This window comes from Notothenia coriiceps, unplaced genomic scaffold (genome assembly GCF_000735185.1).
Source record: "Notothenia coriiceps isolate Sejong01 unplaced genomic scaffold, NC01 NC01_scaffold00037250, whole genome shotgun sequence".
Lineage (NCBI taxonomy): Eukaryota > Metazoa > Chordata > Actinopteri > Perciformes > Nototheniidae > Notothenia > Notothenia coriiceps.
Genome location: NW_011369951.1, coordinates 12,849,929 through 12,870,514, shown reverse-complemented (window position 1 = coordinate 12,870,514; position 20,586 = coordinate 12,849,929). Strand labels below are relative to the sequence as shown.

The 20,586-nt window shown below is 42.5% G+C and overlaps 3 protein-coding genes and 1 non-coding gene across 5 annotated transcripts in view; 1 reads left to right on the top strand and 3 right to left on the bottom strand.

Moving 5' to 3' along the window:
* dpp3 (dipeptidyl-peptidase 3) overlaps positions 1–3,999 on the bottom strand; it is an 18,184-nt gene extending 14,185 nt beyond the window's left edge. The window contains exons 1-8 of one of the 2 annotated variants that reach the window (XM_010796348.1): positions 3,837–3,999; positions 2,226–2,384; positions 1,994–2,138; positions 1,766–1,855; positions 1,454–1,591; positions 1,177–1,251; positions 873–963; positions 527–657 (exon numbers count right to left, since the gene is read on the bottom strand). In XM_010796348.1, coding sequence (XP_010794650.1) covers positions 527–657; positions 873–963; positions 1,177–1,251; positions 1,454–1,591; positions 1,766–1,855; positions 1,994–2,138; positions 2,226–2,384; positions 3,837–3,997 — 990 coding nt within the window. In that variant the 5' untranslated portion in view covers positions 3,998–3,999. Of the gene's footprint in view, positions 1–526; positions 658–872; positions 964–1,176; positions 1,252–1,453; positions 1,592–1,765; positions 1,856–1,993; positions 2,139–2,225; positions 2,385–3,537; positions 3,623–3,836 lie in introns of those variants that run through there. The other variant, XM_010796349.1, reaches the window with a different exon arrangement.
* Positions 3,864–3,945, top strand: trnas-gcu (transfer RNA serine (anticodon GCU)). The gene has a single exon. It is a non-coding gene; the product is annotated as a tRNA-Ser (tRNA).
* Positions 4,000–5,338: 1,339 nt separating the features above from the next.
* Positions 5,339–9,680, bottom strand: LOC104966987 (endosialin-like). Its single transcript, XM_010796347.1, has 3 exons — positions 9,515–9,680; positions 8,736–9,169; positions 5,339–7,342 (listed from the first exon to the last, which is right to left on the bottom strand). Exons 1-3 carry the CDS (start codon positions 9,526–9,528, stop codon positions 5,619–5,621), a joined length of 2,172 nt encoding a protein of 723 aa, XP_010794649.1. The 5' UTR covers positions 9,529–9,680; the 3' UTR covers positions 5,339–5,618.
* A 6,512-nt stretch (positions 9,681–16,192) lies between these two features.
* On the bottom strand, positions 16,193–19,762 carry LOC104967330 (CAAX prenyl protease 2). Its single transcript, XM_010796740.1, has 8 exons — positions 19,620–19,762; positions 19,444–19,546; positions 18,470–18,553; positions 17,854–17,932; positions 17,584–17,751; positions 17,347–17,418; positions 16,536–16,598; positions 16,193–16,453 (listed from the first exon to the last, which is right to left on the bottom strand). Exons 1-8 carry the CDS (start codon positions 19,760–19,762, stop codon positions 16,233–16,235), a joined length of 933 nt encoding a protein of 310 aa, XP_010795042.1. The 3' UTR covers positions 16,193–16,232.
* Between the last annotated feature and the right edge of the window lie 824 nt (positions 19,763–20,586).

The window sequence follows — 20,586 nt, the reverse complement described above, 5'->3', positions numbered from 1 at the left end:
TTAAAAGGACCGGATCGATAAGCAGTATTGATATAAGTAGTAGTACAGTTAAAACCTTAACGTTCCGAATAATCGATTAATCGTTTCATTAATCGATAGATTAATCGATTATCAAATTAGTCGTTTGTTGCAGCCCTAGTTAGCAGTAGCCATCTTCTGCTAACCATCCTCTGCTACCAATGTTAGTCTACTACAAATAAACATGACGTTTATCTTCTGTTAACTTGGTTTATTCAATCAACGTGCACAACACCAATACAGAGCCATTAACGAACAGAGGACCTCCCGCTCCTGGTCGACACAGACAAACTGCGCATGCGTTTCACAGCTTCAAGAGGGCANCAAAACGAAAACTCTTCGGTTCTCCACGAATTACACAAGTCACCCAAAGCAGCGTTAAAAAAAGCGGGAGGCGCCGAAAAGCGACTAATTTGCATCACTGATAGACGCAAAGAGATTACATGTTAACACTATCAACTTCATATTTTGGCAACTTTGTTCCTGTTGAAAAAGTAGAACGTCTCACCTGTGCTTTTTGGAGGTAAAAGGAGACCTTCTCCATGAGAGGAGCATAGTCTCCTCTCTTCACAGTGAATTCTTTGTCTTCAAAGTTGAAGCTGCCGCAGCTGGTCTCACATTCTCCCTCCTCTGCGCAGTCTGTAAAGCAGAAAATGACATTTCTTTGTTTAATACTGACTGCATAGCATCTTTAACAACATTAGTAACATGACAAATCTCTCCACGTCAATTTCTTGGGTATTATGACGGGTTTGAGTTCACAAGTGTTATGTCTCTGTAGCCCACATGAACATATTATTAAGAAATGTTCTAAAAATAATTCAATCTTATCCTGGTTCCCATGTCAGACTGACCTTTCTGCACAGCTGAGGCCAGGCGCACCTCATAGCAGGCTTTTCCTTCCTTTTCCCTCTTAAACAGGCGGGTGTTGTAAGCCGACAGTTTCTAGAGATAAAACACAGCTAAGAATCAGACTGGAGAATACAGGGAGGAGCCTAAAAACTATTTATACAGGATACACAATCAAAACAGAGGTCAGTGGTTAATGAATATTAAGAAAAACATAACAGACAGGTCTCAAAAGCAGAATGGGTTACATAATAAAAGAAGGGTTAGATTATTACAACATAAAATGATGGAGATAATAATATTGCTTACTTTCGAGTCAAGAAACCTCTGAGCCAGCTCAGCATCCTCCAGAGAGCAGTTTCCTGAGAAGTAGGTGGTAATTCCCTGAAGAAAAGAAAAACACTTTGTGAGCTTTATGTGTTTTCACATACGGGTCGCCCGAAGAACCACACCGGAAGTTTTTGGTTCAATGGCTTTCTTAAGGTCAATACGCAATTTTAGCAGACAACTGAAAAACCATTGCCAAATGTTCCAGTCCGAACAACATGATTGACCAACGCAGGCATTAAATGATGCAAGATCCCACCTTGTCGCCCAGCCCCAGCTGCTTCTGTCTGTCTTCCAGGGAGAAGAGGAGACACGAGCAGCTCTCCCACAGAGCCTCCATCTCAGCGGGCTGATCCTGGAACGCCTGGCTGGCCTTCACTAGAGCTTTCAGCTTGTCCTGCGTGAACACAGCACATGCAGCAGTTTGACAGGTGTTGATAAAACTCAGTGAAAATTCTTGAGATCCTATAAATAAGAGGCATTGTATCTGACTGCATTTGATTGTACGGGAATTCATCTTTTTTGTGTCCAAACCCTGTTAGTGTTCAAAGCAGCTGAAGTGGATTTTTACCTTGGGTAGATTCGGGATGAACTTGGTGTCTCCAAAAGACTTGTAGTTTCCCATGTTGGCATACAGACCAGCTGCATATACCAAGAACGCCTTAATAGCAAACATAAAAAAAACATAAAAACATATTTGTCATCCTGTGTACAACATAATGATCTTAACACATGTTTGCATTTGTACGTGGGTGTGTCAAGAAGACAGAATCTGAAACAGCCAAACAGGACTGTGTACCTGGTACTCCTCAGGGCTGAGTCCAGCTGCCGTGGCAACCTGTTCCAGCTGTGCAGGCGTCTGCTTCCTGAAGATCTTCTGCAGCAAGACAAAGATTTTTGCCGACTCTGGGGATGTCTGCAGAAGCACTGCCAGACCTCCATGCCTAAGACAGCAAATGTTTTTGGTGAGAAATGTCTTAATTTATTGTTGATTGACTTCAACTTACTACATCCTGGGATAGGTAACGTACCAGGCGGCGCGTGACAGGTAGTGGGAGTACATCTTCTCCTTATTTGAAAGCAGACGAAAGGCCTCAGTGCAGTCAAGAGCAGAGACGCCAATGTCATTTGGGAGGTAGTATTGGGAGTCCACCATCTTTAATCTGAGGTTTGACACTGATGACGAAAAACTGAATGAGGAAAGGGGAAGGGGGGAAAAAGAAAAGAATGGCGAAGAGGAAGTCAGGAAGTTTAAATGGGATGAGAAGGAAAGGTAAGAAAAAGAAATGAGATGAGAGAAAGATGAAAAGAAAGAGGGTATTATTGAGTGGAGCATGGGATGAAGAGATAAGCAGAATTATTAGTTAGAACCGACCACATTAGTTTTTCCATTCTAAATAACTAAGAGCTTCGGGAAGTATCTGCACACCTGTCTAAGCTTACAACAGGTTAAGATATCACTGGAAACCAGCTTTTTACAGTATTACATCTGCAGCTTTCTTTTGCAAAGTAGGATTTTTGTGAAAAGATGTTCAGTGATGGTATACTTTATTAAAGTCAATCTATGCGATACTGTATAAGGTGATATGTAAAAAAAGGCCTGCAATACCACTTATGGTTATTTTCCGTATCAATTAATATGGTATGGACAATTGTTTTGCCTACCAAATGTCACGAATGACCATCACAGTCAAAGTATTATTCAAAATGGTTCACCATTTAGTTCCTCCTCAATGTTATAATGATTAAACATCTAATTCTGTTTTATCTTAGACATTTCAGAAGAGACAAAGGGTATAACGTGCAGTGAATAAAGTGGTATATCAATATATAAAAACGTAAATCCAAAGTTCAAGCCATGTGGACGAAGATAAAGTTTATTCAAATTACAGAAAAGTTTCAGGAGCAGAGAATTTGAACCTTGATCTTTTCTATTGAACCCGGCTCAGTGATTCAAGAGGAGTCATATTTATTGAAGCTAGTTTTCTCTTTCACTTTCAATAAACGTATTCATGAAGTGAAGCGTTAAAACTAAAAGCCACATATCTTTTACCGCCCATTCAAAATGAGCCGCCCTGGGCAACACAACCACATGTTGGTACCTTTTTCATATACGTTTGGTCTTCAGGCTACTGCAAATATCCACATCAACGTTACCGTTAGCTCATAGCTCGATGCTAAACCGGCTGCTGAGTACTTTGAGCATTTAAACACACTGCCAAAACTTCTGCAAGCAAACCAGTAAATCGCAAAGATTATCAGACTAATTTCTAAGTACTATAATCTGCTATTTAGTAGATTTCAATGGGTTTAAAGATGGATACAAATTCAACATCTTGTTACCTTGTATTCTTCAATAGCTCCAGCAAACGTCAAATTGCAGTCTCACGCTGTATAACACTTCCTGTGTTCATTCAACATAAGACCCGCCCCTCGTCCAATCACAAGTGGTACAATGTGATTGATGGAATAACTAACCAATCACAAAGTAACTGAGACGGATTTTTGCTGCGCTTCGTGCATTTTCTAACCAAGAATAACCGTAAATAACACAATAGGGCAACGTCTTAAAACAAGCGCAAGAAGCTGAGAAAATACCTATGGAAAATACACATAGATTGCATACTGGTGTGAATAATTACCGTAATGGCATACATAGAGTGCTACAGGACGAGGTGGCCGAGTGGTTAAGGCGATGGACTGCTAATCCATTGTGCTCTGCACGCGTGGGTTCGAATCCCATCCTCGTCGGAGTCCTTTTCCATAATCGAAGACATCTTAGCATCTTCGGGGTCCGATACATGGTGCTCAACGGTAATAATTAGCATGTGGAGAGTGCATGGGAGAGTGGTCCTCTCAACCGGAACCCGTGACAAGGTGAAACTCCGTGAAACGTTGTGTTGGCCAACAGAACGCAATTTATGCTATGGTCTCCTCCCCCTACACCCCTCCCATTCCCTCTTCTTATTAACGCTAGTTAGAGTCGAGTAGAAAAATCACCGAATACTTTGATTTGTTATTACCATGGTTATTACACACATATGAACGGTGGCTAGCAGGGGCAAATGCATTTAACTTTCATTAGGAGAAAACAATACATTTTCAAAAATGATGCAAATATAAAATCTTAAATGTGCCAAAAAACATGCAAAAGAAGAATCTTAACTTGACAACACATGCACAGCATTTACAAAAAGCACTGCATAAACAAAACGCTGCAAAGTAAAACAACGCTGCAAGTAGAACAAACACCAGCGGACACTAAAAATTGTTACTGCTGCGATTATAAAGTTGGTCAACAGTCACTGTTGGCAGGGGTAATTTGTTTCAAAATGTAAAGTGTTTTGTCAGTATATTTGAAATGACTGGGTATGCTAGGTTAGCTAGCTACAACATATCTGCAAAAATATCAGAAGGAATCCTGGGATCACATTGTTACAATAAGCCAGTAACATTTATATTTTAAGTAAGTTTCCAGTGACAGTGACAGTTGGCCAACTTTATAATCCCCAGGTCTAGGTCCCCTCTGTGCAGGTCCATCCCTGGCCAACATGAGGCCCCACGCAAAGTGATATGATGAGGCCCTCTGTTTCACGCGCGTCGACGGGGGGGTGGAGCCTCGCAACAGCGAAAACGTGCCGCGCCACAATAATTGCGCCGAATAAGCGCATAGGTGCGCCGCATTTTCGGCTCAGTTGAGGCACGCTCCGCAAGATGAGGCCCCCTCCGCAAGGTGAGGCCCCCTCTGCAAGGTGAGGCCCCCTGCGCAAGGTGAGGCGGCCCACGCAGTCTGCATGATCAGCCTGTAAGGAGGGACGGCCCTGCCTCTGTGTGCATCTATTAAGTGTCCCCCGGTTCCGTTGGGTTTTGAGCTTCTTGCTGCGTTTTGTTAATTTGCAGCATTTCTTTATTTGAAACGTTTCGTTTATGCAGTGATGTTTGTAAGCGCTGTGCATGTGATTTCAAGTTGGTGAAGATGTTTCTTCATTGGCATGTGTATTGGCACATTTGTGTATTTATAATTGCATTGTTTTTGAAAGTGCACTGCATGCATTTCTCCCAACATTCGTCCCTTGATTGAACACATTTGTGTTATAACCTAGACTGGCTTAGAAAAACACACAGTATTTCATCATTTTATTGGTTTTATTGAATTCTAAAAAGAAACATGATGAGAAAGTGAAATATTTACAATGGGTCAGCAACAGAAATTATTACATGATGAATGCAGAACCAGTTAGCTGCACTTTATCCAAATGGAAGCACCATTAGAGAAATGTTAACAGACATCTGGGCCTTTAACACATATGAGTGTGTGTGTGTGTGTGTGTGTGTGTGTGTGTGTGTGTGTGTGTGTGTGTGTGTGTGTGTGTGTGTGTGTGTGTGTGTGTGTGTGTGTGTGTGTGTGTTGTTTAATTTAGGGTTCATGCTTGGGTTTTGCCATCCCTTCTGTCAGGGGGCGTTGCAGGGAGTACCCAGCGATAGCAGTCTGAGAAGCTCAGGCTCTTGTCCACAGCACAGCTGGTGCAGTAGACGATCCCCAGAGCCAGCATTACTACAAGGAACACACACAGAGGCACCAGCAGGGCCACCAGGAGCCAGCTCTTGTCATGCTTCCGTTTCCCAGACCCCTCCCCTGCCTCTGCTGTGCCGCTGACGCCCTCTGCACTGTTAACCTTTGACCCCTCCCCAGTGGCTGACCCGTTTGCAGCTCCATGACTATCTTCTCTACCTTGTATCTTGGTTTCAGCCTCATTATCGATTTCATTGCCTGTGTTTGCTTTTTGCGTTGGGGAGGGGGCTGTCTGATACCGCTTAGGTGATTGGGCATCCCATTGGTTAAGGTGATTGTCTGACACATGTGCCATGTCAGGGGTGAGCACTTCAGGGGCTTCTGTCAGCCATTCAACATCAAAGTTGGTGTCAGCTTCAAAGTTTGGGTCTGGAGTGAACGAGGTGGACCAGAGAGTCTCATGGTCAGGGTCCAAGGCAGGTATGTGAGCGAAGTCGATGGAGTCAGGGTTCAGAGTGGAATATTCTTCATCTTCAGGCGACGGCCGGCAGGTAAGCCCATCGGAATTCTGTGTAAAGCCAATATAACAGTAACACTGGTACCCTCCCTTGTAGTTGACACACTGATGCTGGCAGGGCGCCTCTCCCTCACACTCATCTATGTCCAAACACTCTCCGTCACTTCCCACCTCGTACCCGGGGTCACACAGGCACTTGAACGAGCCCACTGTGTTTTCACAAATGCCGTCACAGCTTCCATCATCTAGGCACTCGTCTGTGTCCACACACTCGCCTTCATCGTCCTGCTGGTACCCGTAGTCGCAGGTGCAGTGGAAGGTGCCCGGGATGTTAACACAGAGTTGCGGGCACGGTTGTTGCAGACATTCGTCTACATCAGAACACTTGCGGCCATCTGAAGCCATTTGGTAGCCGGGGGGACATGTGCAGCGAAGGCCCCGCTGCGTCTCCACACAGTTGTACTCACACCCCATCTCAAAACAAATGTCTTTGATATGGGGCTGGTCAGTGGGACCGGCGGAGTCAGCGGATAATTCGGGGAGGTCAGTTGAGCTCAGGGGATCGGGCTTGCAGCCGTAACCATCCTCGTCCAGCATGAAGCCCTCATCGCAGTAACAGTAGTAGTCTGTGTCTGTGTTCTGGCAGTGCTGATCACAGCCATGATCCCCGTTGCACCAGTCCTGGTTCTGTTGAGTTGAATCGGGCCCACAAAGTGGGGTATCCCTGGACCAGCCCACTGTCTCGTCATCTCTCTCCATGCACAGCACCGTCTGCTCAGCACGAGTATCTGGGTCTGAGACGTCTTCAGGGCAGGGTAGAGAAGCCACAGACCCATAGGGCACATGGGTGAGCAGTGAGCTGACCAGGTGAAATGGGGTGGTGTAAACAGCTGGACCACTGCCCTCTTCCTCCAGCGGTGGACACATTCCTTTGTAGTTGTACTGGCAGACGTATCCGTCCAACGGAAGGGCGCAGGAGCCGTCCAGCCACCGGAAATTGTCGCTGCTCTCACGCCCCCTCTCTGCAGTGTGCACGGTCATGGCCACACAGCGGGGGGCCGCACAAGTCCCAGGGGCGTCTTCTCGGAGCCAGTTGGTGAACTGGCCATCCTGGTCTCCTGTTGGAAAAAATTAAGAAAAGGACCAGGTCAGAAAAAGTAGAAATTCCCTTCTTTATAACTTCTAGATGTATTTCTAACTACATGCAATTTCTCTTCTACTGTTTAGATATGTATGACACATTTAAAGCGTTCCTTTAAATCATGATTAAAGCTGCTGTATAATTTTCTCTTGGGAATTTATGGTGAAAAAAACATTGCAGTCTATGTGTTGCTGTCACCTTATGTATAATGTTCATTGGTTGTGAGGAGTGGGGGTTTCAGCCTGTCTGCCTCAGTGACTTTATTGATACCACCACTAGGGGGCGCCAAAGTCGGATATGACTCTAAATTCCACACAAATTGAATTTGAAAATAGCTATTTAACTTGCTAATATTTTCCGTTGCATGCCATTTTTTGTATATGTCATCATACTATAATAGTCTACAGCTGTATCAGACTCTATAATAGGAGGGGTTTACCACATTAGAATATCTGGTTTGTAATTTTAAAGATGAGTTGCTCTTTTATTGACATATTTATATAATACTGTGAGCATCACAAAAAAACATTTATACAAATTCGGGTAAAGGCTCTAGATCAAACCCTAGTTAAATAAAACCAAAACTATACATTGTTTGATACCACCTGGCATGATTTAGGACACATGTTTTTTTGTCACTTGGGTAAAGCAACCCTATAAATCAAAGCAGATTGGGGAGGAATCTGACTACGCTGGCCACATAACTCTTGTCTGTGCTAACTCAAGACCAAGGCAGACACTTTGAGTGATAAAAAAACAATCTGGCTTTTACTGGGCCAGCTTTGTGTAATGACTAAATCAGCTTGCGGGTAGCAGTGAGGTCAAAAGGGGATTGAACTTCGAATGTCGTGCCAGCTCCGTCTCTGTGAAACAAAAGTAGCTAATGTAATAACCATCCAGTCAATGCAGGCTCTGTAGTCTGGCCCGCACAATACTTTAACAACTTAAAGTGATTCAAAAGCTTTTAATACAACTGCTGTATGGAAGTTTTAAAACTAAAATAGGTCTAATGGTTGTAAATACTGACTCAAAATAATTGAATAAAGGTTTAATTAAAGTTTGTTGGTCTACGTGTTTAACTAGATTGTACATTTCTAAAGACGCCTACGTCTAGCATTGTTTAATAAAGTGTTGTTTATGTTGGGCTACAAACTAATGAAGTAGGCAATTATCTATTGAATTAATAACAAATTAAGACTCAGTTCACTGACACACATATTTTCCATTAGAGCATAGTCAAAAACTTTAAAGTAATTTCCCTGTTTGGGGTAATTTTGTCTCATCTCAGTTAAAGTTAAATGGCTGATACAGTGATAAAGCTCAAAATAAGAAAAACTAATAGGTCAAAGGTTAAAAAGGGGGGACTTTGCCTGTGACCCAGACGAATCCTCTGAGTGGTCGAGTGGATGAACACTGCCGGGGCTGTCGGTGCAGCCCGACCCAGAGACGCAGCCGGGCCCTGGAGCTCTCGATGGCCGACAGCAGCTCGTGGACCACGTTCGCTGCCTCCTGGGTGTGCATGGTTGCCAGGGTCCCACCTCGCTCCCGGCAGCTCCGCCCAGCCTCCCTGAAGGTCCTCTTCTGGAGGAAGATAGCGTAGCATCCTTCCTGGTGGCAGACAGCGTCTCTCTCTTCCAGCTGAGCCGCTGGCTGCTCCCCCTCCGCCTCCTTCAACCTCTGGCCCCGGCACACAGGAGCCAGACACACCATCAGCAGCCACAGGACACTCAGGAGACCCATGGTGCTGCAACTGCTACTGCTCCTGCTGCTCTTTTGCATCCTCCACCAAGACATGAGGTTTGAACTAAGCCAACATTCAAATAAATACAGTCAAAATAAATAAGCTAATAAAGCAAAATCACTCCAATTAAAACTAAACCTGACAAAAGTACAATTAATTGAGCAAACCGGAACTTCCCAAACAAAACTTTTTCTATTCTGTTTGTTTCCTCAAAGTAATCTGATGCAGATAAACCCCAAAACTGACATCGGATTACTTTAATTTACATTGGATTGCCCAATTATCCCTGCCGTAAAGAATCGGTCAATCTGTTCATTAGCAGACTTTTAGCATTGCAGCCACAGTTTAGCAGACTTTCATCAGATCAATTATGAATCTAATAGAAACCAATGCAGTCCAGTGGAGTACCCTAGAAAGTCCATTCCAGTCCAAAATAAAGTCCAATGAAGCAGCAGCAGAGTCCCAGGATTGAAATTGTTGAATGGCCTTCAGCTGAATCCAAAAGAGAGTTAAATAAAGTCCAAATATGAATGTGATGAATTTCAGAAACCCTCTCCTGTATCTGATCCTGCTGGGGCTTTCTTGCCTCTGCAAAGTTGGCTTTCTGACTGAACCCTCAGAAAGAGAGAAAGATGGGGGAGGGATGGTAAAGAAGAGAGGGGGGTGGGGGTCTACGTAGCGAGGAAAAATAAGAATTGTTGTGTGTTTGGTAAGAGGGGTGTGGTAAAATTGGATGGTAAGAAAGCGTAGAGGGGGGTGTGACGGTTGGTGTGGGGGGGGGGGGGGTAGCAGAATTGAAAAGCCTCAGAGAGTTATGAAAACCATACGGCTCTATTCTGTCCCCCCATCTAGACTATGGCTTTAAACACACGCGTGCACTCTCATATAAACACACACACACTTCAAGCAGTGCACGCTGCACAGCATCCGCAGGAGTGGAAAGTGTTTGTCAGCTCTATGAGACGTAGAGATTTGTCTCCCCCCTTCTTCTTCTCCTCCTCTTCTTTTTCTCATCCAACTCATGTCTGATTCTCCTTTCCCTGCCCTCATCTCATTTTTTTTGGGTCGCTTAATTTGTATCTGTTAATCTCATTCTTTCTTTGTCTCCTTATTTTATCCTTTTCCTCTCTCTTTCTTCCGTACCAGCTGGACACTTTTACAGTCCAATGGAAAGATTAGATTATGGAACAGGAATAACTTTTGGACTGTGCATATCCGAGAGAGTGAGTTCATTCTAGGCTGTACATGTGTCTTAAGCATAAGTGTGCCTCAGTGTGTGTGTGTGTGTGTATGTGTGTGTGTGTGTGTGTGTGTGTGTGTGTGTGTGTGTGGGGCTGCCACTCAGGGGCATATGGAGGAGAGGAAACAGGAAATGCCAGATGTGCATCAGCCTGACCTCTTAGTGGTTGGGGAGCAAAGACTTGGGGTACCTCCACTGATGTCATATGATCCGTCCACCATGAATGGTACGCCTGGTGAAAGGTCAAAGGTTGGGTTTGGATTTTCCTAAGACAAATATCATCTTTTTCTTTCTTCTTTGTATGCTGCAGGAAAGGCCAAAGTGGTAGTAAATTACGCCAACTGCTGTGAGTGTGAGGATTTTAGCCCTAGTAATGTGGATTTAAGCTGACAAACAACTGGGCTTAAGAGTGTAAATGAAGGTCTACCACACAAACAACTGTGGAACAATGCAAGCACCATAAGTGGAAAAGTGCATGCAAACAAAAGTCCTTCACATAAATGCTCATCACGTTCTCTGTGGAAAGTGTGACCTGCCACAGCCTGATTGAGTTCAGCTTGATGTCATTATTATATGCCGCTGCTTCTTCTTAACAGAGAATGATGAGATGGAAAAGTCCTGCTGCATGTGTAGCTCAATCAGATATGAGCCACAGATATTGTAAGTGATCGCAGTGTACAGCAGATGCGTCTGTTGGCTGTGGTATGTTGGTTTTGGCAGCGGGAGTATATACATTCAATCTAGTTATTTCCAGTTATGTAACGACCATCGGAACTAAGAGAGGGAACAAACACAAAACCTCAGGATCCTGGAGAACCTAAAGAGCCTTTTGGCCTTGTTCCCCAACTCCTCCTCCTCCTCCTCCTCCATATCCTTCATCCTCCGCATGTTATCCTCTGATTTTCTTGGTCAACCCCCGTACTCCTCTCTCCCTTTCCTTATTTTTCTTTCCCCCCCCACGTTCCTTCTCTTTTCCCCCTTGCTCTCCCATTCCTTATCTTCTCCCTGCTCCCCCCCCATCTCTTTAGCTCTTATTATTTGGGCTCCCAAGTCAGCAATCTCTCCCCAGGATCCCCTGCTTTTACCCCCAAACCTCCCACACTTGGTCTGTTTATTCTATCATCCAGCCCCTCCTCTGGTTCATACTGCAACGCCCCCAGAGACACATTCCGCAAATGTAATTGATGAAACAGACAAAACTTCTCCTTTCCATCGTCCTGCACCCCCAGATCCCCTTGTTCACATTAATCTACTCACAACTCCTCCAAGCTGCTCTATCTCCTAACCCAAAGACCTCTAATGGAACCTACAGATCCCTTGATTTTATATTCCCTAACTCCTGGGTCATACTCTACCTCCTTGACTCCTAGACACTCGCCACATATTGTTTCTGGCTCTGATATATTCTCACCTTCTAGCTTCCAAGGAACTGAACTGTAGCTTCCAGCTCTAAAGCCTCTCCATTTCACTTCAACTATTTTTCGAAAAGCTGAATAGCTGTTCTTGAATTGATGTTTTTTGGTGGCCACTAAAGCACTGGGACCTTGATAACACTTGAATAAACACTTGAGGCCCTTTTCTTCACTGAAGGTACATGTATTTGAAGCAAAAGGCTGGGATGGGATAAAAAGGAAAAAAAACGACTTTGTAAAACTTGTCATTTGACCACATTGAAAACAATAGGCTGCTGTTCTGAACGTCCACATTCAGACAGACACAAACCATTCCAGATACATGACTACATCTATTGTATGTCACTAACTCACTATTGCAGACATGGAAAACACATTTGCTAGAGAATAATGTAGATTTATTAGTTCTCGAATGCAAGTATAAAAAAACTGACGCTCTTTGGATCCAAAGACATATCATTTGAAAAAAAAGGATTGACGTTATTAAGGCACCTCAAATGAAACAGAAGGTAAAACAGGTCAAACGTTTTAAAGGCTGTGTGAAAAAACCGTGTCCCCTGGTTATCACTTATTAATCAGAAAGCCAAGTCTAACCTTTCTATTTTTTTTTGGTCTCATGTTGAAGTTCCATAGTTTTTCTCCAGAGTTTCTTCAGAGATTGTGGACATAAAACAGCTTAACCCATACAGTATGCTATGCAATTGTCGGACCATTAAGGAAATAAACACTTTTACAAGTAAAACATTTCTCTGTTTTGATCCTTAAAAGAACACTTTATTTTCTTGACTTTGGCACTAAATAAAAAGGATTACTGCAGGCTAGAAGCTTCCTCACTGATGTCAAAGAAACTGTATTTCCTTGGTGTCTGGGGTCAGTGAGACTTGCACCATTCAGGCCTATTGAACGGTTTGTGCTATATGAAATACAGCAGGACACGTCAGTGGTTCATTTTCCCCAACCGCTGGTGTCTTATGTCATGGACACACACACACGCACGCACGCACGCACGCACGCACGCACGCACGCACGCACGCACGCACGCACGCACACACACACACACACACACACACACACACACACTGAAGCAATTAGCTGCGGCCTTGTGGTTAAATAATAGAGTGTAGGCATGCCTGGTGATTTCTGTGGAGTGGAGGAAAAAGACGATACTTTTATCCACTTCTCCTACAAGGTCCATATGTTTCATCTTTCAGTGCAGACATGAATGCCCTCCATCCACACCCAGACTGTCAACAAATCCTCACCACAAATATCTGAGCAGACTGGGGTCCCTGTCAAATGGGTGAATCCAGAAGGCTTAATTCCCTGCCAGTTCAAATCTCCAGAACAATCAGCTGAAAGAGTTTCGAGACGCTTGCAGCTTTTGAAGGTAGCTGCGACCTTTGTTTGCCTTCATTAACCTTTATTTAACCTTGAAGTAGCTTACTGACCATGCTTTTCATCCATGTCCTCATTCCTTCATGCTTACTTTCACTCATGTTCACACCTGGGATCTACCCAGCACAAACATAGTATCGTCGTCAACCAGCGGGCAGCTCCAGTGGAACAAATTCAGATTTTCAGATTGTCAACTGCCAACCAACTGGGCACCAAAAGGATTTGGAAAACGTGTGTCCAGAAGATGTAAATTGTCCTAATTTACAAGCATTCCTGCATTGCATTCTTTAAAGTGGCATGGAAAATGGAAGAAATGAATATGTATGAACAGCTGCTACAAAAATGTCCACTTAGAAGTCATATGGCTAGTTTAAAACAGACATGGTTTTAATGGAAACTGTGGTGTCTAAAAGCATTGGATTTGCTGAGGAAAGACAGCAAAGGGTTTGGTGACACAAAAACATTTATCATCTGGACTGCAACTTGAGTTTGCTGCACATAAAGAATCACACATGTATAAACAACCCTAAGACAAACAGACACTCTCCCAGAAAATCTCCAGAAAACTGTTATAGGTTTTTAAAAAGTGCTGAGAGGCAGACAGAGAGATGGAGAGAGTATAATTCCTGACAGATTATTCCTTTACCAGATGATGGACTCAGCTTTTCCATATAAATGGCCATGCACGTACACACACACATTCACACATACACACACAGACATCTGACAATTCTTTGTAGGTTACTTCACGATGCAGTCTACGTCTATGCAGAGTGTGTGTGTGTGTGTGTGTGTGTGTGTGTGTGTGTGTGTGTGTGTGTGTGTGTGTGTGTGTGTGTGTGTGTGTGTGTGTGTGTGTGTGTGTGTGTGTGTGGTAAATGCATTAACTGTGGGGAGAATAGATGACTTCACAAGAAAGGGACAGCACACAAAGGTCCAGACCAACAGAGACCGACAGACGTCGGATGTGTAGGGCCTTTGAGATAACCCACCACACGTCTGACTTCTCTCGGCTCCATTTCCTCCTATTCTCTTAGGTTTTCTCTGCTTAAAACTCCCAGTTTGACAGACCCCACATCCACATTCCTCGGGTGACCTGACCCCAATTTTCACTGCGTGCCTCACAAAAAACTGTATATTCAGAGTGAAAGAGTAATCTGCCTGACTCAGCATCAGCAAAAGAAGGTTAATCATTCCCTGACCACAATGCTTAAGAATCTGCAGACCAGTTTTGTGCAGAGAAGGAGAATAATAGCCTGTTTTTATTTGCTCACTATTATTTCTGCTGTCTTCAATCCACATGGCTGCCAAATCGGAGGTGGTTCAATTTAATCTCAGTGTAATTCTCAGGGAAAAACAGGGGAAGGTAAAAAGGTAATAGTTGCTTCTTGCAAAAACTGCTGTCAAGCTGGATCAAGAGCTGCAAAGTTCCCTAAATCCCTAAATCCTCTTCGGCCAGCAGCTGAAGACTTTGTTGTACAGGAAAGATCCCAAGTTATGACTGAGTTAAGATGTATGAAAGTAAAGCAGTGATAGAAAAGTCAGCAGTCTTTCGTTGAACAAATAACAGAAATAGAGAGAGGGTAAGTCTGTGATCTTATTTGGTATAAGAAAAAAAGGGGGAATTGGTGCTGTGACACACCCACTGCTCAAACACAATCCATCTAGCTTATCATAAAGATAGACAAACAGCTAGCCTGGCTCTGTCCAAAGCAGGTCTTAAGGTAACAAAATCTTCCTGCCGGCACCTCTAAATCTCACTAATTATTAGACTCCTGGAGTTTCCGCTGGTTGCCAAGCATTTGCTCTTGGCCAAGACATAGTACGGCATAATAACCCCCCATAAAACAACCACAATGTCGTTTTTACGCTTTAGTTTTTATATGGATGAGATACATGTTATTATAGTATTGAGAAGGCGCTGTTAAACAAACTTCTTGATTTAAACTTCAGGAATGATCCAGGTCCCACCCTGTTCTTAGTCTTTATGCTAAGCTAAGCTAACCGGATGTTGGCAGATATTGGTATTGCATGGTTTTCTAATCAAACTTTTGTCAAGAAAGCTGCTATTTACTAAAATGGCAAAAAGAAGAGGTTGATATGTTTTTTTTATCAGGAGCAGAATCTCCCAAAAATGTCATGAAATAAAAATCATAAAATGTGTTTGTTTTTTCATATAAATAAGTGAAATGAATCTATGGAACTTGTGTAAAATCCAAAACAATATGAATAACAAAGTCTAGATCTGTATGCATCTATAGTCATCATTGTCTTCCCCACTTTGGGTTGTAAACAACGTTGTAATAATTGGCCAATCAGTCTGTCTCATAAATCTTAATTGTCCAACACAACCTCTCACCTATCACTCTGAACCCTCTCTCCTGCTACTCCACATACTGACTATCCTTGGGAACACTAACGTTTCCCCCTCCTCCCCCTTCAGCTTTCCCTCTCTGTTCTCTATTTTTCTCTTCTGTTAAAGTCTGTTGGCATTGCCTGTGTTGCTTCTGGCTTTAATATATTTTTCTCACAAGCCTGTCTTTCATAGCTTTATTTGTCCTAACAATGTGACTTTACATATCCGTCTCTCTCCACTTTGGTTCCCTTTGAGTGTTAGTTGGCCTCTGAGTCGGTGTTTCTGTCTGTCTGCCTCTCTCTGTCTGCAGATGTGTCTGTCTCTCCTGATGTCTCCTTCACCGTTTCTCCACTCTAACTCGTTCACTTTCACAGTTCATCTGATTTTCTGTCTCTGCTGCACACACTTTCTCTCTCTCAGCCAGGCAGAGTTGTACCGGTGTTGTGTTTCAATACAGGAGGAAAGCTTTTCAACCATGCAGGAAATGTCTGACGTGCAAGAATCGTTCTCTTCTCATGCTCACACCCGCGCACGCACACAAACACACACACACACACACACACACACACACACACACACACACACACACACACACACATAAATGAACACACATTCTGTAATATAATATAAAAATACTTTTTATTTGAAAACTGAACACGAAATGAATTTCCAGTCCCCATTTTTTTCTTTTTAAGAGCTGGAGTATATTTAATTGAATTAAATCTAGCATGCAGACCCTGCAGGGGCAGACAGGCTGCAGACGGGAATGAAACCATATAAAAAGGGGTCTGTCAGAGGGAATAAAAGCACCAGAAACAGCAGCAGCCCCATCAGATAGGAGAGGAGTATGGCTGATTTTTGGGGGTGTTGCAGGGCTGAGGTTAGGTCAGGCAGACCCTGACTGTTACAGAACGCATGGCACACAACTGGACCCACAACGTGACCTATCAAAAAACATTACAGATTGAATAAGCTGTGTACTGTATAGGTAATATCTTAACAAGTTCATGTGCATTCATCTCTCACCAGTTCTCATGAATATAAAGGCAGTGAAGGCACCAAACAAAGTTGTGTACAAGAACTGCGTCCCTGCAAAAGAATAGAACAAATAAGTCAAATTGATGACCTTGAATGTGAAATCAAAAGGATTGGATCTAATTGTATTTGAGAAAAGTATCATATTATAGTTTTAAACAGGTCTTCAAGTTATTATTTACTTCTTTACTTGAGTATTTCTATTTTTGTGCTACTAAATACTAACTTCTAAATCCCAGAGGCAAATATTTGACTTTTACTCAGTTTTGGAAGTGATTTTGATTCAGATAGATAATACCAAATATATTCAACAAATAATCTATCATACATTGGGTTGAGGCAAACGTTGATGTATCCCTTTGTAAAATGTAGCTCCCTTGTGGGCCTAGTAGAAAAAAGCTTCTTATTTACATATTCACACATAGATAATTGAGTCTATTTTTAATATTTATGATACTGAAATGGGCCATTCTGAAGAATAAATACTTTAACTGTTTAACTTTAAGATGGTAATACCTTTATACCTTTTATATCAGTAACATTTGGAAAAATTGACCTTTACTTGCAACACAGTGTATATAATTGTTTACCACTAAGCGTGTGTGTGCAAACAAAGTTACGGAGATTACTTCTTTGCATTAGTAGAATTTGCTCACTCCTGCAGTGGAGATATTTACAAAAAAGTGTGTTCAAAATGTTGACAGACTAACACATTTCAACATGTATTGACAGAACCTTCATTTGAATTCATGTTCCTACATTATTACAACATAAATGAGAAGAGTGTTGTACATAAACTGACCTGACACCATGAGGATGATACTCATACTGTCCTTGTGGAGGCGCCGTTGCTCTATGATGTGATGGAAATGGGCTAAAATGTTTAAGGCAAAAACAGACAAAAAGGTTTAAATCTTTCCGAAGTACAAAATAATTTGGTCATATCTGTTATAATAATATCATTACAGACCTTATTTGTTTACATTAAGGTCATTTGTAAATACGAGTTGTTTACAATCAGAAAACATAGTTGTCTCACCAACTCCGAAGAAGAGCGGAGCGATGAAGATGGCAGCGGTGGGTCCAGTGCAGGGCACCAGCATGGGCAGCATGGCCCCTCTGAACACCAGCTCCTCCGTCACTGGAGCCACCAGCTGGTTCCTGAGCCACACTGCATCTCTCACACACCACCTCCAGGCCTGCACATCTGGGGGAATAAAGCCTCCTGATGACTGACACAGCAAATGCAATGCAAGCACACACTCTCCAAACACGACCAAACATTTAGTAGACGCAAAGCATAACTCACCTAGGAGGGACTGCAGCTCCCCAGAGAAGCCTTTGGGGTTGTCCATCGCAGAGTGTACCAGAGGCCCCAGATAAAATGCCTCATGTTAAAGATAAAATCACTTGTTTATTACAGCCAGTGGAAGTATATCAAAAAGACATGCACATGGGAATTTAATAGAGGTTGTAAAGCCATGCTGTTAAGATTTGGAAATGGAAATGTAATCTCTGAAATGTCAAAACCTACTTAGTGCAACTTAAATAAAATGCTTTAAGAGGAAAATAGATCCACAGACTAACTAAACAGAACACATTTTCAGACTTTAAAGCTTCAACAGGTTATGAAAAATATGGTAGAAAAAGTCGTTTTTTAAGGTGAATGTTCTTTCATGTACTTTTTTGCTTTTATTATAGTCTTTGTTTTTTTAAATGTCTCACTGCAATTGGTGCGTTATCCACGTCTTTGACACCTATATTGAAATCAACTGTGACAACGTTTTCCATAATCTAATTATTACTATTTTTTAATTGTCTCTATTGGTTGTATATAGATATAGTCTAAGTCTTAAACATCTAGCAAAGAAGAAGTAACATTGTGTACTTGAAGCTTTATTCATGGTTGGGTGTCTCTGATGTACCATTGTTAGTATTAGCGGCAGGAAGGCTGCGGGAACAAGACCCTCCAAACGGACTCCCATCAACTCCAACACGAACGCATTGACCTGGAGGAGCGCAAAGTAGTTTTATAAACATAGTTTTGACCCTCAAGTGGCTATAAATTTAAGCCCGTGTGAACCCAGGTTTAACCTCACAAAGCAACTTATGTATAGTGAATACGACCCCCGGAGTGAGGACACTTTCCTTCACCTGGACGCTCAGGGTTCACTTTGGGGAGTGTCCTTGAGAAAGACATGGAATCCTCTTAATTTTGACTGTCTACGACCTCTGCCCTCCTACCTGAATGTGGCTCTACTGTGCTAGTGCTGTACTGCTTTAGTATAGATTGTACATAGTTAATACGTGTACAAACACTCATTTTCCTGTTTAGGTGCACCTAGCTAAAACGAATGCAGTCTAATACATCATTCCAGAAATCCTACATTAATGGAGGCTATGTTTGGTTTGTATGCAAACTGTTTTAGAGAGGCGTTAATTTAAGGGTTACATTTTGGAGGATGTACTTTGTCATGCTGTTGAACAGTACTGATTTGTCTCAGGCCATCTTCATTGATATAAATGTGGTCGACAAAGTTGTTCAGTATAACTCCTTAGAGGTGTTTATTGCCTGCAGTGCTCAGTAATTTTCATTCGATAAAGGATCAATATGCTTGTTGAATGTATTTAGAATAATCAGTAAGCTTAAAGTTATGGGATGTGTGTTTTGTTGTAGGTTCAAGGGGCATTAGTATTGCCTGTTGAAGAATGAAATGGAAATAAAGTGCTCAACTCAAATTCCAATTGCTTTACATTTGTGGCACTAACCAGATCATATCATTGGCGGTTGGATTCTCAGATGTTTGTTAGGATATTGGTTATTGCATTGAGCTATGGCCGACTGAAGAATTAAAGAATCAAATGATGGGAACAGCATGTTTTGTTTATGTGTACTCACCCTGATATCAGCCCAGAGCATCCATGCTTTCACCACTACAGGTGACAGCGCAGAGACCAGCAACACACTTGCAGAGCGACGCTTTATCACACTGGGATGATCCCTGCACACACATAGCAACAGTTTAAAAGTCAAGGGTAACAGCCTAGCCACAGCTCTGATGGTTAGTTGTATACCTGGGTAAGCTGCTTCTCCAGATGTACAAACTGCCAACGTACAGACAGGCGAGCAGGAGGCAGCTCAGCACACACACCCAACACCTCACATGGCTGTGCTCTACCTCCTCCTGGATTACAGGGCCATGTTCTGGTTCCAGCATGACCGAATAGAGGGTTTCCTATGATAGGTTCCTCAGGCAAACGACAGCTAACATCGGTTTGGTTTTGTCTGTCATTTTAGATTAGCAGATCCCTATGAAGTCCTGCGGAGTAAAGCTGATTAGCTCTAATACTCTCTGGGGAGGAGACATGAGACTCAGGTGTGCATGTAAACACAACGTCACAGGCTGAAATTGTAAATGTTCTCCAAACACGTGCAAGGTATAAGGAGTGGACTAAAGAAGACCTGCTGTAAACAACATACTACAGTATCTTAAATATACATTGGCCTATTCATGTCTTGTTTTGATAGTGTACAGCTTGCTTCAACAATATTTTTGTCCACTAGGTAAGTTTATCAGAAGCTGGTAATTAACCTTACATTTTGCATTAACCCTTCAATTGTCTTCGTTTTCCCCCCCTTACTTTGGTGTTCGCGGTCAAATTTGACCGGTCCTGTTTTAACTGCTTTTACATTAACACAACAATGTTTTTTTATTATATTTTTTATTATATCATAACTTAGTACTTTTTTTACATTAAGCTGTCTGTGGCTCTTTCCTTCTGCAACGATGCAAATTTCCCCTCCGTGGGACTAATAAAGGTATTCTGATTCTGATTAAGCATCACCAAATTTAATTTAACACCCTTTCAAACTGTAAATATTGTATCAGACTACTGGTATGCATGAAAGACTGCAGTAAATATAAAAAGAATAGAAACTGAACATGTATTGCGTGTGCCAGGTGTGATCCATGTGGGGGGATGGGCACATAAGGGGGGGGAAACACATTGTGTGTGTGTGTGTGTGTGTGTGTGTGTGTGG